Source organism: Lolium rigidum, chromosome 3, assembly GCF_022539505.1.
Source record: "Lolium rigidum isolate FL_2022 chromosome 3, APGP_CSIRO_Lrig_0.1, whole genome shotgun sequence".
In the NCBI taxonomy this organism is placed as follows: domain Eukaryota; kingdom Viridiplantae; phylum Streptophyta; class Magnoliopsida; order Poales; family Poaceae; genus Lolium; species Lolium rigidum.
In genome coordinates this window covers 6,410,266-6,428,895 of record NC_061510.1, presented here as the reverse complement: position 1 = coordinate 6,428,895, position 18,630 = coordinate 6,410,266, and the positions used below count along the sequence as shown (strand labels likewise).

At 43.9% G+C, this 18,630-nt stretch overlaps 1 protein-coding gene across 1 annotated transcript in view; it reads right to left on the bottom strand.

Annotated features, from left to right (window-relative positions):
* Positions 1 to 9,449: 9,449 nt before the first annotated feature.
* The window catches only part of LOC124694241 (polyubiquitin-like), a 154,818-nt gene continuing 145,637 nt past the window's right edge, over positions 9,450 to 18,630 (bottom strand). The window contains exon 4 of the mRNA XM_047227252.1: positions 9,450 to 10,134. Within this exon, the coding sequence (XP_047083208.1) occupies positions 9,450 to 10,134 (685 nt within the window). The remainder of the gene's footprint in view (positions 10,135 to 18,630) is intronic.

Below are 18,630 nucleotides of genomic sequence, written 5' to 3'. Positions count from 1 at the left end.
CAGATTTCAACATGGCTGATTGTCATGTTATGTTGTCTGATTTTTTTTTGCCCAAGGCGATGGTGATATTTCCTCATTCCATCCGCTTTATTTGTTTGTAACATCTCTCTGTGAGTCTCTTTTTACCCGATAGTAATAAATATGATAATTCATTGACACAAGTGGTATTTTGTATTCATATTATACATCGTAATCTGAATGGATGATGTTGAGGTGTAATTTCTCCATTCTTGGTCTTACTCAAACGAAACCACTAAACAGAGAAATCCCCGGTACGGAGAAACCTGCAGCAAATATTTGATGCACGCCCATAATTCATCTGAGGAAGGTGAGCCTGAAAGTTCAAGTTCCGCATGATTGATGCATTAAATGTAAAAACCCATTTACACTCGAGTACTTAAACTATGTCGCTCTTTGTTTATGTTGATGACTGATTGGTACTTACTCCGCAAGAAACCTGGGGTGTCCTAAGAAAAGAAACAACGGCTAATGTTGCTGCCATTACGGAGGTCCAGGCTGAGTGACGACAAAGATGTGCCTGATGGAGGAAATCTGATTTCTCTGAATTTTCACATTTCTTGTGTTGTTAACTTGCCATGTGTCTGATGGGCATTGTGTCGATCACATGCACCTTCTTGTCGCTGCTCAAGGCGTGTGTGGTCGCTCAGGCCAGCAGGCGCACGGTGTGGCGGTACGCAGAGCGTGGTGCCGGAGGCTATAAAATCTACTATGGAATAAAGCAATTCCTTCTGTGGTCTGTCCACTAAAGTTAATTCCTTGGTTGTTCTGGACTATTTTAAGTACAAGCTCAAAATTTTCATGTGCAAGAGTTTACACCTTTTATAACAAATTATCTGCAACTATACCAAATAATCCTTAAATATAGTTTTGATATTGACCAATGCAACAACTGTTAGTTTCAAGTTTGCATAAACTCAAGTTAATTAAGATGGATAGAACCTGTATAAGAAATAAGTACTATGTGCACACATTCATACTTTCCATTGGCATAACTGATATTTTTATTGGACTACTAGCCTAAAATATAGCTTACTGTTAGTAACATCCAGTACAAGTATATTATGTTACACGTTTCAGCTTGATGCTCATGTCTTGTAGATCCTTTCTTTTCGAATATTTCCTTTTGCACATGGAGGCACATACAGTCTGCGCGGGTTATATTGTGGTGGCTATGTGCTATACCTATCTTATTTTCTATTTGAAGTACTATGTTGTTCTGCCTTTGTAAAAGTGGCAGTTTTTATTCTAGATATTGATGTTGCGAGCATTCTTCTTTATGGTTCACTTATTTCATCCTTTTCCCGTCCTTAGGTGAAAAGGACACTTGGTAAGTACACACCATGGTTAACATGGTATGTATCTGAGAGATTGTGCTACTTTGCTCTAAGTTGACAAGTAGTGATTTTACAATGGTTGGCGTTGGTACATGTGACGGTTTGGTCACCGGTTAATGGTCAGATCAGTGGAGGGAAGCTAAGGAGCTCTAGATTCGAATCACATGGCTTTGCTCACTCGTGAATCATGTTTGGTTTTCAATGCTCCATCCCTTGTTCCTCGCTGGTTCATGGGGTTAATTTCTGATCGTTTATGCCATGTTTTGTAGGTGCATCATCGATAAAACAGCCAACTCTGAACCATCCATTTGAATTTCGGTTTTCCTCATGTATGTCTTGAGTTGGATCTGTCTATGCGCCAGGAAATGCATGCATGCCAAGAAGAGCGAGCGCTGGGGAAAACCAATCAGCATTCAGTTTGATCCTCGATCTTCAGCCACCGTGACATAGCACAGAAGATGAACAACACTCATGGTGCTATTGTTGTTAACCGAAACAAGCATTTTTTATGTACATGTAGTGAGATCAAGATGCATATACAATTATAGTGGAGGTGATATGCCTCAGTATACAAAAATTGAAGCAATTAATACCTTTCTTGTATCTACAATTATTTTCATGTAAATCTAATGTGACACTTTTATGTATAGTGTTTGTTTCTACAATATATGATAAGTGAGGTCACCCGAGCCTACTGAAAAAATATTTCAGTATACTAAATAACATTTTGGGATGTATTATCTTTAGATGTGTGACAAGAAATAAAAAATTAGAGGGCCGTAGCAACGCACGGGCATTCAACTAGTAATAATGAGTATACAACTTAGCAAACGCATGAGTCTCTAATTTATTGTGCAAAATTACAACTTAGCTCACATGCGGGACCAATAATACCACCGATACAAATACAATTTAGAAGATCTCAGAAGAAACAATTTGTTGTCTTTGTATCGGCCAACCACGCGAGGTGTACCTCGAAATTAAAGTGCAAGTTACACTAATCTGCCTATTCAACTTAATTAAAATGTTGAAAAAGCAACTTATCGATGGTGACAAAAACAACTTACAAACCGATAAATTAACTTCAAATGAAGAAAAATAAAATTACAAAAGTAAAACAACTCCCCAGCTACCCAATCGATGTTCAAAAAATAGACCAGTCTACGTAATAAACTTAATTGAATATTTCAAGCAACTTAACTATGTTGCCCAAAAATAACTTATCTGTGCTGCAAAAGCAACTTCAGTCTACGGAAATGAACTCAAAGTTAATAGCATGGAAAGCAATTTGACTACATTGCCACAAATAACTTATCTATTTTGCAAAAGCAACTTTTTCAATCTAAGCAAATGAACTCAAAGTTAATAGCGTGGAAAAGCAACTTAATTATGTTCGTAGAAACAACTTATCTATGTTCTGCAAGTAACTTAAATCTACGTAAAATAAACTTAATTAATTACCAGAAACTCAATTCGGCTTCCGGGTGCGTATGATCCCTCTACCATAAAAACATATTTCCAAGTGTAAAAAAATTTGAAAAAAAAATTTACATGTACATCTCTATAATATATGTGTATTCGTCAAGTTTCACGAAAAAATATCAATTTTTTCGTGAAACTTGACGAATACACATATATTATAGAGATGTACATGTAAATGGGGTAAGCAACTTAGGAGGTGGAGGCGGCGCCCCAAACGCCACCGACCCAGCCACCGGAGAAGATGCCTGCGGGCAGTTCCTAGCCACATGCTCCTCGCTCTTGAAGAGAAGGCAGCGCCTTTTAGCCACGCACAAACCGGCGACATGCCCAGGCTCTGTGAAGTTGAAGCAGAGCCCGGCGAATCCGGCAGGCATACCTTCCGGCACCACAAGGGAGAGGAGCGGGCCACGGTGGCGCTGGCGCTTCGGCTGCGGGCCGCACCGTCCGCCATATCCACGTGAAGAACCACCCAGCACCGCGTTGGGCATGGACACCACTGAGGCAATACGTCGAAAAGGTGCCGAGCCACCCACTGGCTGTTGGACCTCCGGCGAAGCCGAGCGCGCGGGGCTGGGCGACTCGTCCTTGACCACGTCCGAGTAGAACCGACGGGAGGAAGCCTCCGACGACGAGGCCAGCTCCAGCTCCTCCTCCTCCTCCACCATGTCAGACCAGCGACGGGAGCGCGACATGTCAGACGCCATGGCGGGGGCGCGGGGGGGAGGCAACCAGTGGTGCGGGGCGAGGGCGCCCGGAACCGCGGACCAGCGGGCGGGAGGGAGGGAAGGAGAGGGGGGCGCCGCCGCCGGAGGGCGTACGGCGGGCGCGAGGACGGGGGAGTCGCCACTCGCTCGCTCCAGAAGCGCCCGGTCCTCAACTGCCCAGACTCGACGACGAGGGGATCCACCATGATCTTGGACGAAATCGGGCAGAGGAACTGCGCCGACACCGCCTCCGCATCCTCCGCGGGCCGGGCCTCCTCTCCGCGGGCACCCTTGCCGCTCCCGCCGGCCTCCGCCTGCCTTAGCGACGCGAGCGCCGCGGCCGCCTCATCAAAGGCTTCCGCGCCGGCTCACCCGGCGATGATGGTGGCCACGAGCTTCCTCAGGTGCCTCCGCAGCGCCGCAGTCTCCTCCTCTGCCGGCGGCGGCTTCGCCATTTCTGGGGGAAAGGCGTGGGATGTGTGCACCGTGCCGTGCACGCGCGCGAGGCGTGTGGGGAACTCAGGTGGGGACCGGTCGGAACAGCAGCCATATCTGTGGTTGTCGATCCGAGATTCAACGACCAGAAATCGAAGGCTCGGGATAACAAACTGGCCACCGTGCACTTTTTAGCGTTTGGGTATCAGCTAGCTGAAATCACAATTGGCCACAAGTCAGATCGTGGGCTGTTCATTCTTAATGGATGGCGCGAATCTTGGAGCTCTCTGTATTCAGCGATGGGTTGTTAAGGTTTTTTTCTGTGGAAATGGTTTTTTGTCATATGGTTTAGCTGAGCGGTTCTTTCGTTATTTTTGTTTGGAATTCATTTCTCTCTGCCTTGTCTCTTGATTTCCCAAAGTGGTCGATAGAGGCGGAGGTGGTGGGGCTCTCCCCATGGCAGAGGTGGAGCTGAGTGAGTGTGGCCGCCGGAATTTCTGGCGCGGCGGAGAGATAGCTTGTGTCACCTCCCCCGTCTTCGCTTCATTCGATAGCCAAGCTACGCCAAGGGTCGAGGGGAAGGTTGTCCCATTGGGAAGCTGCCGCCGACAGGGGAGCCGATAGGAGTTGTTGCCGCCGGCGTGATGGCTCGGCTGATTCGTTTCTGTTCTGCTCCCTCAATATCTGTAAGTCACCGCGCCGCTCGTTATCAAGCGCGTCAGATTTATTTTCTCGTATGCTCACCGTGCGCCGCTTGTCATTCAGTGAGGCGTATTATCATCTGCTTACTCTCGCGGATTTGGATACTGGTTGGCGCTGTTTAGCACTTTAGCTTGAGGAATCTCGAATTCATAGATGGCAGCCATGTTACACTGAAAGGGCACTCTCGGAGGGATTCGTTTTGGTGGGGTTCCCCTATTTTTCCCCAATTTGCGAGGTTCCAAATCCAGCATATGTTACTGTGACCTCTTTTTCTTCTGTAACCGATGACCAGGATTTGGTGTCCTGGCTGAGCTGTGTGCAAGTGGTAACAGCAGCGTATCAAACTGAATTACTGAAGCGTGTAGTAACTGTAGAACTGCAGGTTTTATTGGTCTAAAGCTGATTCTGTGTATCCATCCATCCATTCAGTAACTGCCTAGTGAGGATCTGGTGGATGGTATCTGTCTTGGCTACCATAGCTAGATGATGTAGTGCACTTGCCGTAGCTTGCCATTGTTAGCTGTGGGAATTAAGCAGGCTGCATTAAGTTTGTCAACAGACTGCGACATTTAATATGCAGTAGACAATATGATGCGTTGTAGCTTCATTCACCAGGGTAATGTTACAAATCCTAACGGGGCATATTTGTTTTGCTAGTACATATGGTGTCCTTAGTGTAATTCTTTATCCGAAGTAGTTATTTATCTAGCATTAACATGGATTATCATCATCTTCTCCTAGTGATGTAGAAGATGGTCCTTGATTGGTGTCCTGCCTATGTGCAAATAGGAAAACAGTGTTATAATTACTTTAGTCCTATCTTTTTTCTTCATTGTTCATTCCCATGAGGTTGTTTCACAGCGAATACAATTTTTAATCTCACCCATTGCACCCTCAAGATTAACTGAACTTTTTTTTGTTTCCACTCATTTGTCACTTGTGATATTATCCGAGAGTAATGAGAGACATCAATTCTTCTTGTTGTATTGGAATCAAGAGCCGAAACCTGCATTCTTTTGTAATTTTTAACCTCACCCATTTTACCCTGAAGATTAATTGGACTTCTTTTGTTTGCACACTCTCATTTGTGATATTATCAGAGAGTATGTAGAGTCATTAATCCTTCTTTTTTATTGGAATCAAGAGCCGAAACTTGCATTTTCAGCAATTAGTATTTTTGGTCAGCAAACCTTTTTTAGTGTTCTCTGATTATTCTAGTTGTAAGGGTTTATGAGTGAGGAATTACCTGATCATAATCGTTTTTCATATGTTACAAGATCTGTTAGACCTCAAAGAAGCAACCCAGTGTATGTGAAACCATATTGCAAGAATATTATAACAATGTCAGTTATATTTTTATTTTTCTTATGCAAATTGAAAAGTGAAATTTCCCTTTTTTCCGACAGTGGTTTGTGGTTTCTGCATACTTGTGTGAAGAAATCATCTTGGATAACAAGTGTTGTTGGAAAGCTTTGCGAGTATATCCTCGAATCAATCTGCAGTGCAATATTGCTTTTCAATCGGCAAAAAATCACATAGCAGGTAAAGTGTTTGAACATAAAGTCTCTTATATTATATCAGTCTCCATTTACTCTTGCATGTGCATTATTTTTATATATTATTTTTGACTGTCCATTATATCCTGTGCTGCAATGAGGTTGCTCTGGCAGATTTACCATAACCCTGCAATGAGGTTGCTCTGGCAGATTTACCATAACCTTTACAACATCACATAGCTCTAACTCCGCATAATATTTGGCTCGTTTACATTTTTGGTTGTACAAAATGGGCGTTTAATTCTCCTATTATCTGAAAATAATGTGTCTGGTCGTGGTCTATGCCATAATGCCCTTGTCACTACCAATGTAACATGCTTGAGTCGCTGTCGAAAAGAGTTACATGTCTGATTTAATCTCATCCTATTTTTAGTTCAGACTCTCATTTATATCATTCATATTTTCTCAGTTTCTCTTACTCAATCTTTTGTTCAGTCCTCTTTGTTTCTTATAATTTTTTATTTTTTCAGTAGTCCTATCATTATCATTTCATTTCTCTTTTCTTGATTGTTCTGCCCTCTCTATCTCTCAGTATTTTTTTCAGTGTTCTCTTTATTTTTATTCATTCTATCTTAATGTCTCTTTGTTCTTAATGTATTCGATTTATCTTTTATTTAGTCGCATCATTCATCTTTCCTTATCTTCGGTTTATCTTAATTTCTCTCAGTTATCATTCTTCATTCTTTAGTTCTCACACCTCAGTCTGCTTGATCTTTAGCCCTTATCTATGCTCGATCCTTCTTTTATCTTTGTCCTTTTTTCTCTTATTTACACTTTTCATTTTCTTCATTGTTCATCGTTAGTGTTTAGCTTTTTCTTCGGTCTTCATTATTTTTCTTTATTCATTGATTTTCTTAACTTGCTCATATTTGTTAGTCCTCTTTGCTCAGTCCTTCTCCGAAAACGAGAGAGTGAGTGTCAGTGTGAGTGTTCAGTTTTAGATGATTGTTTGTTCTCAACTTTAGTGTTCAGTCATCTCATTATTATTTTTTTATCTTATTTCTTCTATGCTAAGTGTTAGTGTTCATTGTTAGATAAGTCTCTTTTTTTTCTCTCAGTCATTTCTTCAGTTTAGACTTTTTTTTTATTTTCTCCCTCCCTCCCACTCTTTTTTTCAGCATTTTTCTCAGTTACTCTATGTTTCTTAGTATCTCAGTTTCTCTCTTACTCTTAGTTACTCTCTTTCCTCATCTATTCATGCTGAGTTTTTTTTGTTTTATTTGCTATATCCTCGGTCCTATCATTTCGTACTTTTATGTTCTCATTATTATAAGTGTGAGTGTTCAGTTTTATATCAGTGTGAATTGCTTTTGAGACCCCCTCGCCCTTGGTACTATCCTGCTAGGTGCAGGCCCGAGCTCACTTCTTTCTGGGTGCTGGCATGCCTCAAAAGATACCCTCTGTAGTTCACGATTCAGGGCCTATCAATTCCACACGGTAGCTAGATGCATCACGCATGATTCCCTGATGGTGGTGTCTGATGCTATAGTTCTTGTGCTACTTTGCAATTCTTTTGGTGCAACCTACTGAACTCCAAATACTCATGTGGCTATCAGTGCTATTCAATATTCAGATTCTTACATGACTATTTGTGTTAGATGTTGTTCTTGGCATGACTACATGAGTGAGCCTAGACAATATGCAACAAATTTGGTTGCGTAAAAGAGAATAGTTCAATGAATTATATTTTTGCACTTTTCGAAGAAACATGCTATGGAGCTAAGAGAATGAGGAGTTATTCACGCTTCTTTTGGATCTATTCCATGCGATTTCCACTATTTTCAGAGAAGCTCCTGTCTCTTAGTTACTCTATGTCCTCATTTTCTCGGTTTCTTTTCCTCAGCTTTTGTTTTATTTGCTCTATCCTTAGTCCTACCATTTTGTACTTTTATGTTCATCATGTGCTCCCTCGACTACACCGAAGAAGATGGCGACGACCATGGCTATTATGAGGATGCCACACCACCCAGGTTTTCCGGTGTTTTTTTTTCTGATGGGTTGGCTGATTTTGACCTCGGCTCACTCCTATCAGTAGTTATAGCCTAATGTTCTCAGCATTTGTTCTTAATTTCTTCAGTGTGTCTTAATTCTCTCAGTTTTTCTCTGTCCTTATCTCTGTTTATTGTTCCTTAGTCTTGTTCATTCTCTCTTGCTTTTGTTTTTCTTCATTATGATTTCCAAATTATGCAAAATCTCTTCTCTGTCTATCCCTCGACTAGGCGGCTGAAGATGATGCCACGCCACCCAGATTTCCACCATACCTAAGGATCAAGCTGCAACGACAGATCGATAGCGGTATTCCGAGACCAAGGAAGTCGTGCCACCATCTTACGATTGGCATGCTTCGTGGCAGCAGCCCGACCCGCATACAACTAATTGGAAGCACTCAGTTTATCATTTTGTCAGTTTAACCTAATTTTCTTAGTATTTTGCTCTCATGTGTATGAATACCTGTACTGAAGTTTTAGTTTCTCATATATTTCAGTTTTAACCTAATACCGTAGACCATTTTTTTGTGCAGATCAAGACAAATGGGAGAAGCTACATGCTTGATCAGGACATATGTAGAGATAGGTAATGAAAAGGAGAACTGGAGAAGAGGTGTGGGGTGACACTCATGTGTAGAGAGTGTACGAATCCAAAGGTTTGTATGGATCTATTTCTTGGTTGCCCCTCTCTCTCTATTGATCTTTGTCTCGTATTTCTTGTGTGGTGGCTCTCGCTGCTAGATGCTGCCGTCTTTGCGTGAGGAGGAAGAACAGAGAATGCTGACGTGAAGGCAGTTGATAGAACGTGACCAGAAATAGGAGGCCCAGTTCCCCTATTCGTGTTTAAGGCACAAAAATAACTAGATGTGGCCCATATTGGCTACTTTTAGTCCATGTTTTCCTTTAACAGACTCGAAAGAAGGCTGAATTGATCGGGAGATGGGGTTAGTCACGACTAGGAAAAATCAGGGAAAAAACCGGACATAGACAATAAACAGGTTGTTTTTTTTCCCTGTGAAAACTGATCGGAACGAGGAATGTAGCGAGGAAGAATGAGAAAATGAGTACTACTATAGTCAAAATCTGACTTATGCCCAATTGCAAAATCAGCTAGATGATGGTTAGACCCTCCCTATTTTTAACAAATGGCTGTGTGCATCTATTGATGCAGAGGTGGAGCATTCCTCATTTTGAAGAAAAAAAAATTAACGCGCACTCTTGGCATTGTCAATTTCCTGGACATTTACTACAAGACAAGAGACGGAGGGCAAGATGAAGAGTGGACTCTTTCTCGATGTTGTAGTCCGCCAGAGTCCGGTGATCCTCGAGTTGCGTCCCGGCATAGATGATGCGCAGGACTGCAGGGTCAATGCCATCAACCTGCTGAATCTTCTCCTTGACACTATAGACAGTATCTGAGCTCTCAACCATGAGCGCCAAGGTCTTTCCTGTAAGATTCTTGATGAAGATCTGCATCAGTCCCGATCGGTGCCGGAGGGCAAAGTCGAGAGTGGATCCGTTCCGAATATCATAGTAGGCCAACGTACGGCCTCCCTCCAGCATGTTCTGGTTAAAGGTGAGGTGCTGCTGGTCCGGGTGAATGGCATACTCATATTGAATCTTTGCCTTGAGAGTGTCAATAGTATCTGAGCTCTTAACATAGAAATAATCTCCCAGTGGGCTGATGTGAATTCCCATCCTTTCTTGGGGGCGCGGAAGAAGTTTAAGAGTGGAGCCATCCTGGATGCCATAATCAGCCAAAGTAGAGCTGTCCTCAAGTTGTTTCCGGCCAAAGATAAGGCAATGATGATCCTGAATCTTTGCCTTGACGGCATGGATGGTATCAGATGGATCCACCTGGAGGGTGATGATGTTTCCGTTGAGGGCCTCCACAGAAATCTCCATCCTTCCGCTGAGACGAAGGGTACTGTCAGCCAAGGTGCTTCCATCCTCGGGCTGCTTGTAGAAAAATGATCTGAGTTTCTTAGCAAGATTCTCCATCTCAAACGAGCACCAAAAATCAATGTTTTGCAATATACTACACCGTACATAGCAGCTAGTCCCACCAATGAACAAGTTCCACGGGAATAACATGTGGGTGTTCCGGGAGGTTGACACTACACGGGACTACATGAGTGACCAAGAGGAGCAACCAGAATGTGTTTTATGACACGATTCCTTAAGAATACACAGAATGAGGAAGAAAGCATCGAACACTTAATTACTTAAGAGTAGTATATCTACCCTAGTGGCCGCATAGTATGTCTGGGCACCATGATTTTTTCGGACATTTTAGCATATTGAAATATATTTAAAATATTTTTTTATAATAGTTGCTTTTGAACTTACGAGCCAAAATACCATGTCCGTGCATCTCTCGCATGTTTCAAAAAAAAAAGTAGATTTTACACAGATTTCAACCGGGCTAACCCAGTTTCAGTAAAATTTAACAGATCGAAACAACGAAGTTCGTTACAGGGAACGGGAAACAAAGATAAACGAGTTGAGATAGTAATAGCAAATCCGTTCTAGACTAAGACGTCTAATTCAAGAATCCAATACAGCAGTTGTCTTTGCTCCTTCAAGATAGGAATACAACATGCAAGATTTTGGTATTTTTCAGTTGGCTAATCCTAAGATCAGACTGAGCAGGTACGTAGAAATTTTGGGGGTGACTCACCGGGCAAGTCCTTGCGCGCCGGTCCTCTGCTGATGACGCCAGGCGCGCCGGGTAGTTAGCGGGAGATCGACGGACGACGGGGTGCGTGCGTTGCAAGCTAAAGGTCTTTGTGGAGTTTGCTTGGCGGCGTCTCGTGTACCTGATGATCCTATAAAGGCGGAGGCGTGGTCACGTAGAGTTTCACTTCCGGCCGGTTCCTTCAGTTTTTCAGCGACACGTTTCCGGTTTCCAAGAACCATCTAAACCGGTAACAATAGGGCGTAACTAGCTGGCGGTCGACCGCGACAGCAACATCTCCACTTCTTCCTCCCCAACTCCGGCGAGTCCGGCTCTCAACTGCCCTCTTCAACCAGCCCAACCTTCTGTTGGAATTTGGCTTTGGGTCCTAGCTCATGTCCCAATACAAATTCTGAAAGTTTAGTTCCACATTGCTAGTTAGGAAATAGTTAAAGTGGTATATATAAGGTGGGTTGTTCTAGTTCTTGTAAGTGAGTGAGAAGAGAGAGATCCCTCGCGCACTCCTCCTCCTCCTCCGTCACTCACCTCGCCTCGCCACACCTCGTCACGCAGGTTGCCGGAATCTCGCCAAGACGAGCTTATTTTTGTTGTTCGGGAAATTAATCGTGTGATTAATTACAAGTCATTAATGGACGCGTTAACGCAGCCGTTTCATTCCGTTTTTTCTGGATAGTGGCTATGCCAACTCGGATGTGGGCTGCGCACCACGACCTTCCCAAATTGCACTATATAAACGCGGCCGCGAACCATAGCCCTTACGAGACACCGTATGCGACTGCCTCTTTCCAGTATATTGCGCCGCTGCCTTCGTCTTCCTCATCCCGTCCTTCGGCGTGCACCGAGCGGCAGGACACAGTAGGCCTACGGAATCCTGCCTCTCGTAGACCTGTTCGGGTGAGGGGCAATCGGATTTTTGGGGAGCGCTTACGCGCGACTACTAGCAATACGACGTCGTCCGACGACGAGTTCCCGAACGACGACTTCTTCCCGGACATCGACAACCTCTTCGGCAACTTCAACATGGACGACAACAACTAGGATACTGCTGCTGCCACCAACATCGATGCTGCCGTTGCTGCTGCCAACGCTGGACGGTACATATATATGTCCTTCTTGTTTCAGATCTTGCTAAAGTTTCTAGTATTGCTGTTTGGAGTAGATGCGGTAGGTTTATCTTCTCTGGATGTTATCTGCTCATCTATTCTGTTGATCTACATGATTAGCCATCTGCTATTTATGTAGTCATAATTTGTCAAGTATTAGTTCGGATTAATTTATATGATAATTTCCTTATATATTCAACAATTCATAAACTTGATTATAGGCAAATGAATTCAAGTGGCATTATCGCTGCTACTAGGCCGCCTCTCTTTGATGGTTCACACTATAAGAGGTGGCGCACGAGGGCAGTTCTCTGGTTTCAAAACCTGAACTGCGATAGTGCCCTTCTTGGCAAACCTGAGGGTGATCTTCTCCTGCTCAGGAGGAAGCTTACAAGAAATTCGATGCCATGTTTAAGGCGGCCCTCTCCAGTATTCTTGCGGACAACATTGTTGACCCGTACATAACTTTTGAGCATGCTAAGGATGCATGGGATGCACTCGAGGCCAAATTTGGGGTCTCGGATGCTGGAACTGAGTTTTATGTCATGGAGCAATACTATGACTACAAGATGACTGGTGAGCGCTCCATTGTTAAGCAAGCTCGTGAGATACAGTTACTTGCCAAAGCACTTGAGAAGTTTAAGTGTACCTTTCCAGACAAGTTTGTGGTCGGTGGCATTATTGCCAAGCTTCCTCCTTCATGTCAGCGGATCACTTTTATGTCGAGATGGTTTTAAGTTGGTTTTTTAGTCCAATAAAGTTGTAATTTCTAAGTATGGACAATTTGTTGGAAAAGGTTGTGAGTGTGGAGGCTTGTTCCGCTTATGTTTATCAGACTTATGTACTCAAATTATTAATCATGTTTGCAATGATAGTGAGTCCAATATTTGGCATTCACGACTTTGTCATATTAATTTTGGGTGCATGACGCGCCTAACCAATATGAATTTAATTCCAAAATTTACTACTGTCAAGAGCTCCAAATGTCAAGTGTGTATGCAAGCTAAGCAACCTCACAAGTCTCACAAGACTGCTGAGGTAAGAGATTTGTCACCACTGGAACTCATACATTCAGATCTTTGTGAAATGAATGGCGAGTTGACAAAAGGTGAAAAAACATACTTCATGACTTTAATTGATGACTCCACTCGATACCATTATGTGTATCTTCTGAAATCGAAAGATGAAGCTTTTAATAACTTCAAAATCTATAAAGCTGAAGCAGAAAACCAATTTGATAGAAAGATTAAACGGCTTAGATCTGATCGTGGTGGAGAGTATTTTTCCAATGAGTTCGATTCGTTTTGTGCGGAGCACGGTATTATACATGAGAGGATGCCTCCCTGCTCACCTTAGTCTAATGGGGTGGCCAGAAGGAAGAACCATACTCTAACTGATTTGGTTAACGCCATGCTAGATAAATCGGGTCTATCCAAGGTATGGTGGCGGGAGGCGACAATGACCGTGTGTCATGTCGTAAACCACGTTCCCACAAAGAACAAAAGCATTACTCCGTTTGAGGAATGGGAAAGGAAAAGGCTGAAACTCTCCTACTTACTTACTTCGAGTTGTTTGATGAAAGTGAATGTGCCAATACCCAAGAAGCGCAAGCTTGGACCAAAAACCGTGGATTGTGTTTTTCTGGGATATGCATTTCATAGCATTGGCTACATATTTTTGATATTGAAATCTAAGGTATCCGACATGCATGTTGGTACAATTATGGAGTCGAATGATGTGACTTTCTTTGAGGACATCTTTCCCATGAAAGACACGTCTAGCTCATCAAATAAGGAGATGCCTAGTTCATAAAGTCAGGAGTTAGTTACCATTCCTGAACCTACCACTGCGATAGAACACTATGATGATCCTGTGGAGGACGACAATGAAGCTCCCAAAAGGAGCAAGAGATAGAGGACTGCAAAATCCTTTGGTCGTGATTTTATTGTGTACCTCGTGGATGATATTCCTACTTCTATTTCAGAAGCCTATGCATCTCACGATGCTGACTACTGGAAAGAAGCTGTCCGTAGCGAGATGGATTCCATCTTTGCTAATGGAACTTGGAAGGTTACTGATCGTCCTTATGGGTGAAAACCTAGGATGAAGTGGGTGTTCAAGGAAAAGTTTAGGCTCAATGATACTATTGAAAAGTACAATGCACGACTTGTGGCCATGGGTTATACTCAGAAAGAAGGCGAAGACTTCTTTGATACATACTCACTTGTAGCTCGACTAACCACTATTCGAGTACTACATTCCTTGGCTGCCTCACATGGTCTTCTCGTTCATCAAATGGACGGTAAGACAACTTTCCTAAATGGAGAGCTCAATGAAAATTTATATGGAGCAGCCCGATGGATTTGTAGTAGATGGTCAGGAAGGAAAGGTGTGTAAGTTGTTGAAATCTTCGTATGGTCTTAAGAAAGCACCTAAGAAGTGACATGCGAAGTTCAAAGAACCTTAACCACTTAAGGATTTGTTGTAAACGAAGCTGACAAGTGTGTACAATATCGCCATGGTGGGGGCGAGGGAGTTATCCTTTGTCTCTATGTTGATGACATATTGATATTTGGAACCAGCCTTACTGTTATTAAGCAGTTCAAATAGTTCCTATCTCACTGCTTTGAGGTGAAGGACTTAGGAGTAGATGATGTAATCTTAAACATCAAGCTTCTGAAGGATGACAATGGTGGGATTGCATTGCTTCAGTCCCACTATGTGGAAAAAATATTAAGTCGCTTCGGTGTAGCGATTGCCAGTCTTATCCAACGCCTTATGATCATATTGTTCTAATTCAAAAGAACAAAAGAGCTGCTAGAGATCAACTGAGATATTCTCAAATCATTGGCTCGCTTATGTATTTAGCCAGCGCAAGGATGCCTGACATCTCTTTTGCTGTAAGCAAATTGACTCGATTTGTACCAAGACATGGAGATGTTCATTGGCATGCTCTTGAGATAGTTTTGCGCTATTTGAAAGGCACTGCGAGCTATGGTATTCACTATACTGGATATCCGAGGGTATTTGAGGGTTATAGTGTTTCCAACTGCATTTCTGATGCTGATGAGACTAAGGCCACGAGTGGTTATTTGTTTACACTTGGTGACGGCGCTGTTTCTTGGAAGTCTTGCAAGCAGACCATCTTAACGATGTCAACAATAGAAGTAGAACTCACAACACTAGACACTACCGCTCTTGAAGCAGAGTGGTCCGTGAGCTCTTGATGGACTTATATGTGGTTGAGAAACCAATACCCGCTATCCCGATGAACTGCGATAATCAAACTGTGATAATCAAAGTAAACAGTTCTAAGGATAATATGAAGTCATCAAGGAATGTGAAGAGGAGATTGAAATCTGTTAGAAAATTGAGAAACTCCAGAGTTATTGTGTTGGATTATATCCAAACGTCTAGAAACTTAGCAGATCGATCACTTCACATAGGGTCTATCACGCAATGTAATAGAGAATGCATCGAGGGAGATGGGCTTGAGAACCACACTATCAGTTGCCCCCAGTGGTAACCCACTCTATGTGATCGGAGATCCCGTGAATTAGAGCTGGGAGACAAGCTGTTGGTCAGCTGGGAGGAGACTATCCCTACCCTTAATTACCTCTCCGTGAAGATGAAATACTCTCCTAATCTGCATGGCGGGTTGATATTTATCTTAAAATGTTCTAAGTGGCATATTCAAGCCAAGATGCTTTCCTGCAGAGCATTTTCTGAAGAACACACCTATATGAGTGTGATTGTTAAACGTTGCAATCTATGAGAGTTGGGTGCTCTCTAATAAACTCATGAAACGCCCTGGAGTATGATGTGCAAGCTCCACACCGCGAGGAAGTCTCGCGGCAGCCCTGTATCGGTTTAGGCTTTGTGTGAAGCTAGTGCGTAGAAAACTTTTAGTTCAATGCATAGTCCACTATTCAAGTTGCAAACTAATATTATATAAAGTTTTTAGTGTAAGTTCAACTTGACAGTTTCCACCACACACCGGTATATAGAACAATGTTCTGGAAAAATGGTATTTAAATGTGCCAACGAGACTTTGTGGGGGATTGCTGGAATTTGGCCTTGGGCCTTAGCCCATGTCCCAATACAAATTCTGAAATTCTCTTGACCCATGTGGGAGTGGCAAGGGGTGGGAGTAAAGTGTAGTCCCACATTGCTAGTTGCTAGTCCTTGTAAGTGAGTGAGAAGAGAGAGAGAGTCCTCGCGCACTCCTCCTCTGCCGCCCGCCTCGTCACGCACACACGTCACGACGTGCCGCGGGAATCTCGCTGAGCCGAGCTTATTTTTGTTGTTCAGGAAATTAATCGTGTGATTAATTCTGAGTCATTAATGGACGTGTTAACGCAGCCATTCCGTTCCGGTTTTTCTGGATCGTGGTTGTGCTGACACGGACCTGGGCTGCGCCCCAAGACCTTCCCGAACTGCACTATGTAAACGTGGTCGCAAACCCTAGCCTGTACGAGACACCATATGCAACCGCCTCTTTCCAGTACATTGTGTCGCCGTCTTTGTCTTCCTCATCCTGTCCTTCGGCGTGCACCGAGCAGCAGGACAGTAGGCCTCCGAAACCCTGCCTCTCGTAGACCTCTACGGGTGAGGGGCAATCAGGTTTTGGGGGAGCTCTTACACTCGACTACTGGCAACACGACATCGTCTAACGACGAGTTCACGAACGACATCTTCTTCCTAGATATCGACAACCTATTCGGCAACCTCAACATGGGCCAACGCTGGACGGTACATATATATGTCCTTCTCGTTTTAAATCTTGCTACAGTTTCTAGTACTGCTGTTTGGAGTAGATGCGATAGGTTTATCTTGTCTAGATGCTATATGTTCATCTATTCTTTTGATCTGCATGATTTGTTCATCTGTTGTTTATGTATTCATGATTTGTCAAGTATTAGTTCGGATTAATTCATATGATAACCTGCTTACATATTCAACACCTCCTGCTCCCGCTACCTACGGCCGGCGCGCCTACCCTAAGCGCCCCCTCTGCTAGACCACTGCGGCACCGCCCACCGGTCGACCAACCCTCTAAATCTCCCACTCCTTCTCCAACATCGGTGACATGACCCCACCCCCTCCCATAAGGATTTGGGCGCAGACATGTCCGGTGAACTGCTCACCCTCACCCCCACCTATTTGGATTTGGGAGATGCCATCTCCAGTGAACCGTGCACCTCCTCCCCTAAGGATTTGGGCGTGGCATCTCTGGCGGACCGCCCACCCCCACCCCCTCCCGCAAGGATTTGGGCATGGCTAACCTTTGTATGTATCACACATACATCTTGTTGGTTGGCTGCAAAAATTATCCTGGCTACATACAAAAGAAGATAATGCATATACAATAACCATATTAGAGGCTAACTATCGTCCTCTAATTTTGATTCTCCGATCCTTATGTAGCTTCAAAGAAGGGGCCGCCCTTCTTCAAAGTCGGTGTCTCCTCGTATTAGCATCGCACCGGCGTTTCCTCGTGGCAGCATCACATCGTTGTCTTCTCTTGCGGCATCACACCGCAGCCGGCCATTAGCGACATCACACGGCCAGCAACCTACGCCTTGTACCGTCGACCTCCGCCACGCATGGAGCTCACTGCCACCTCCATTGTCGGATTTAGCGGCATCACACCGCCATCGCCATGGGTATCTAAGATCTTCTCGCTCTGATATTAATTGTTATTCAACATCTCAACTCACACAAAAACAATGGAGACACTCCCCGCAAAAAATAAAGAAACAAACAATGGAGACACAATATTTGTGAATAGACTCACTTGCACACACGGGCATTGGCCACACTCACGCACTAGCAGTCTAGCGCCCACCACAAACTCGACGAAGATCTAACCATCCAGCCCACTACCTCATGACCCGGCGAATACTCCTACGTGCACATGCAACTAGCTAGCTAATGCATGCATGCACTAACTGGCCAACTAAAACTTCACCGATTTTTTTGGCTAGTTCCCGTGTACACTATTCATTAGCTTTCCTAACCCACACGATGTAGCTTCACACCACCATTGGCATCTTGTCGTGCTTGCCGCATCGCATGGCAAATCAACATCTCACCATACATGTCGGAGATCTTCAGTAGCTCTCCTCTCCCTCTGCCAGGGAGAGAACCCTAGCCGCCGCCACCACCAGACTCCCACAGTCCCACCTCTCCTCACCCATCCTCCCTCACCGTCATCCGAGGGCGCGGCCAGGCAAAGCATGGTGGACACTGGCGGTGGCAGGGATCTCTCTCGCCCCCTCGGCTCCTCTATGGCGTGAAGGCGTGTTGCAGGCGCCAGGTGAGTGGTCTTGCCACTCGGTGTTTTATTTTTCCACCCTTACAGGTGCAGCCCTCGTTGATACCTACTAAACAAATACCTGTTAGTGGTATGGTGCTTAACACCCTATCCTTCTTGTCGACTCTTTTTCAAGTAAAGCTGGACTATAGGCTGGGAGCCCTTTTAAAAATATGTTTTATGAAAAAGGTTTCAAGAAAGGAAGTTCTTCGAAAACGTTGGAATGGGGCAACCCTGACCAAGTGTGAGTTTATGAAAAAGAAAAGTTTTTGGGAAGAAGGTTGCTGGAGG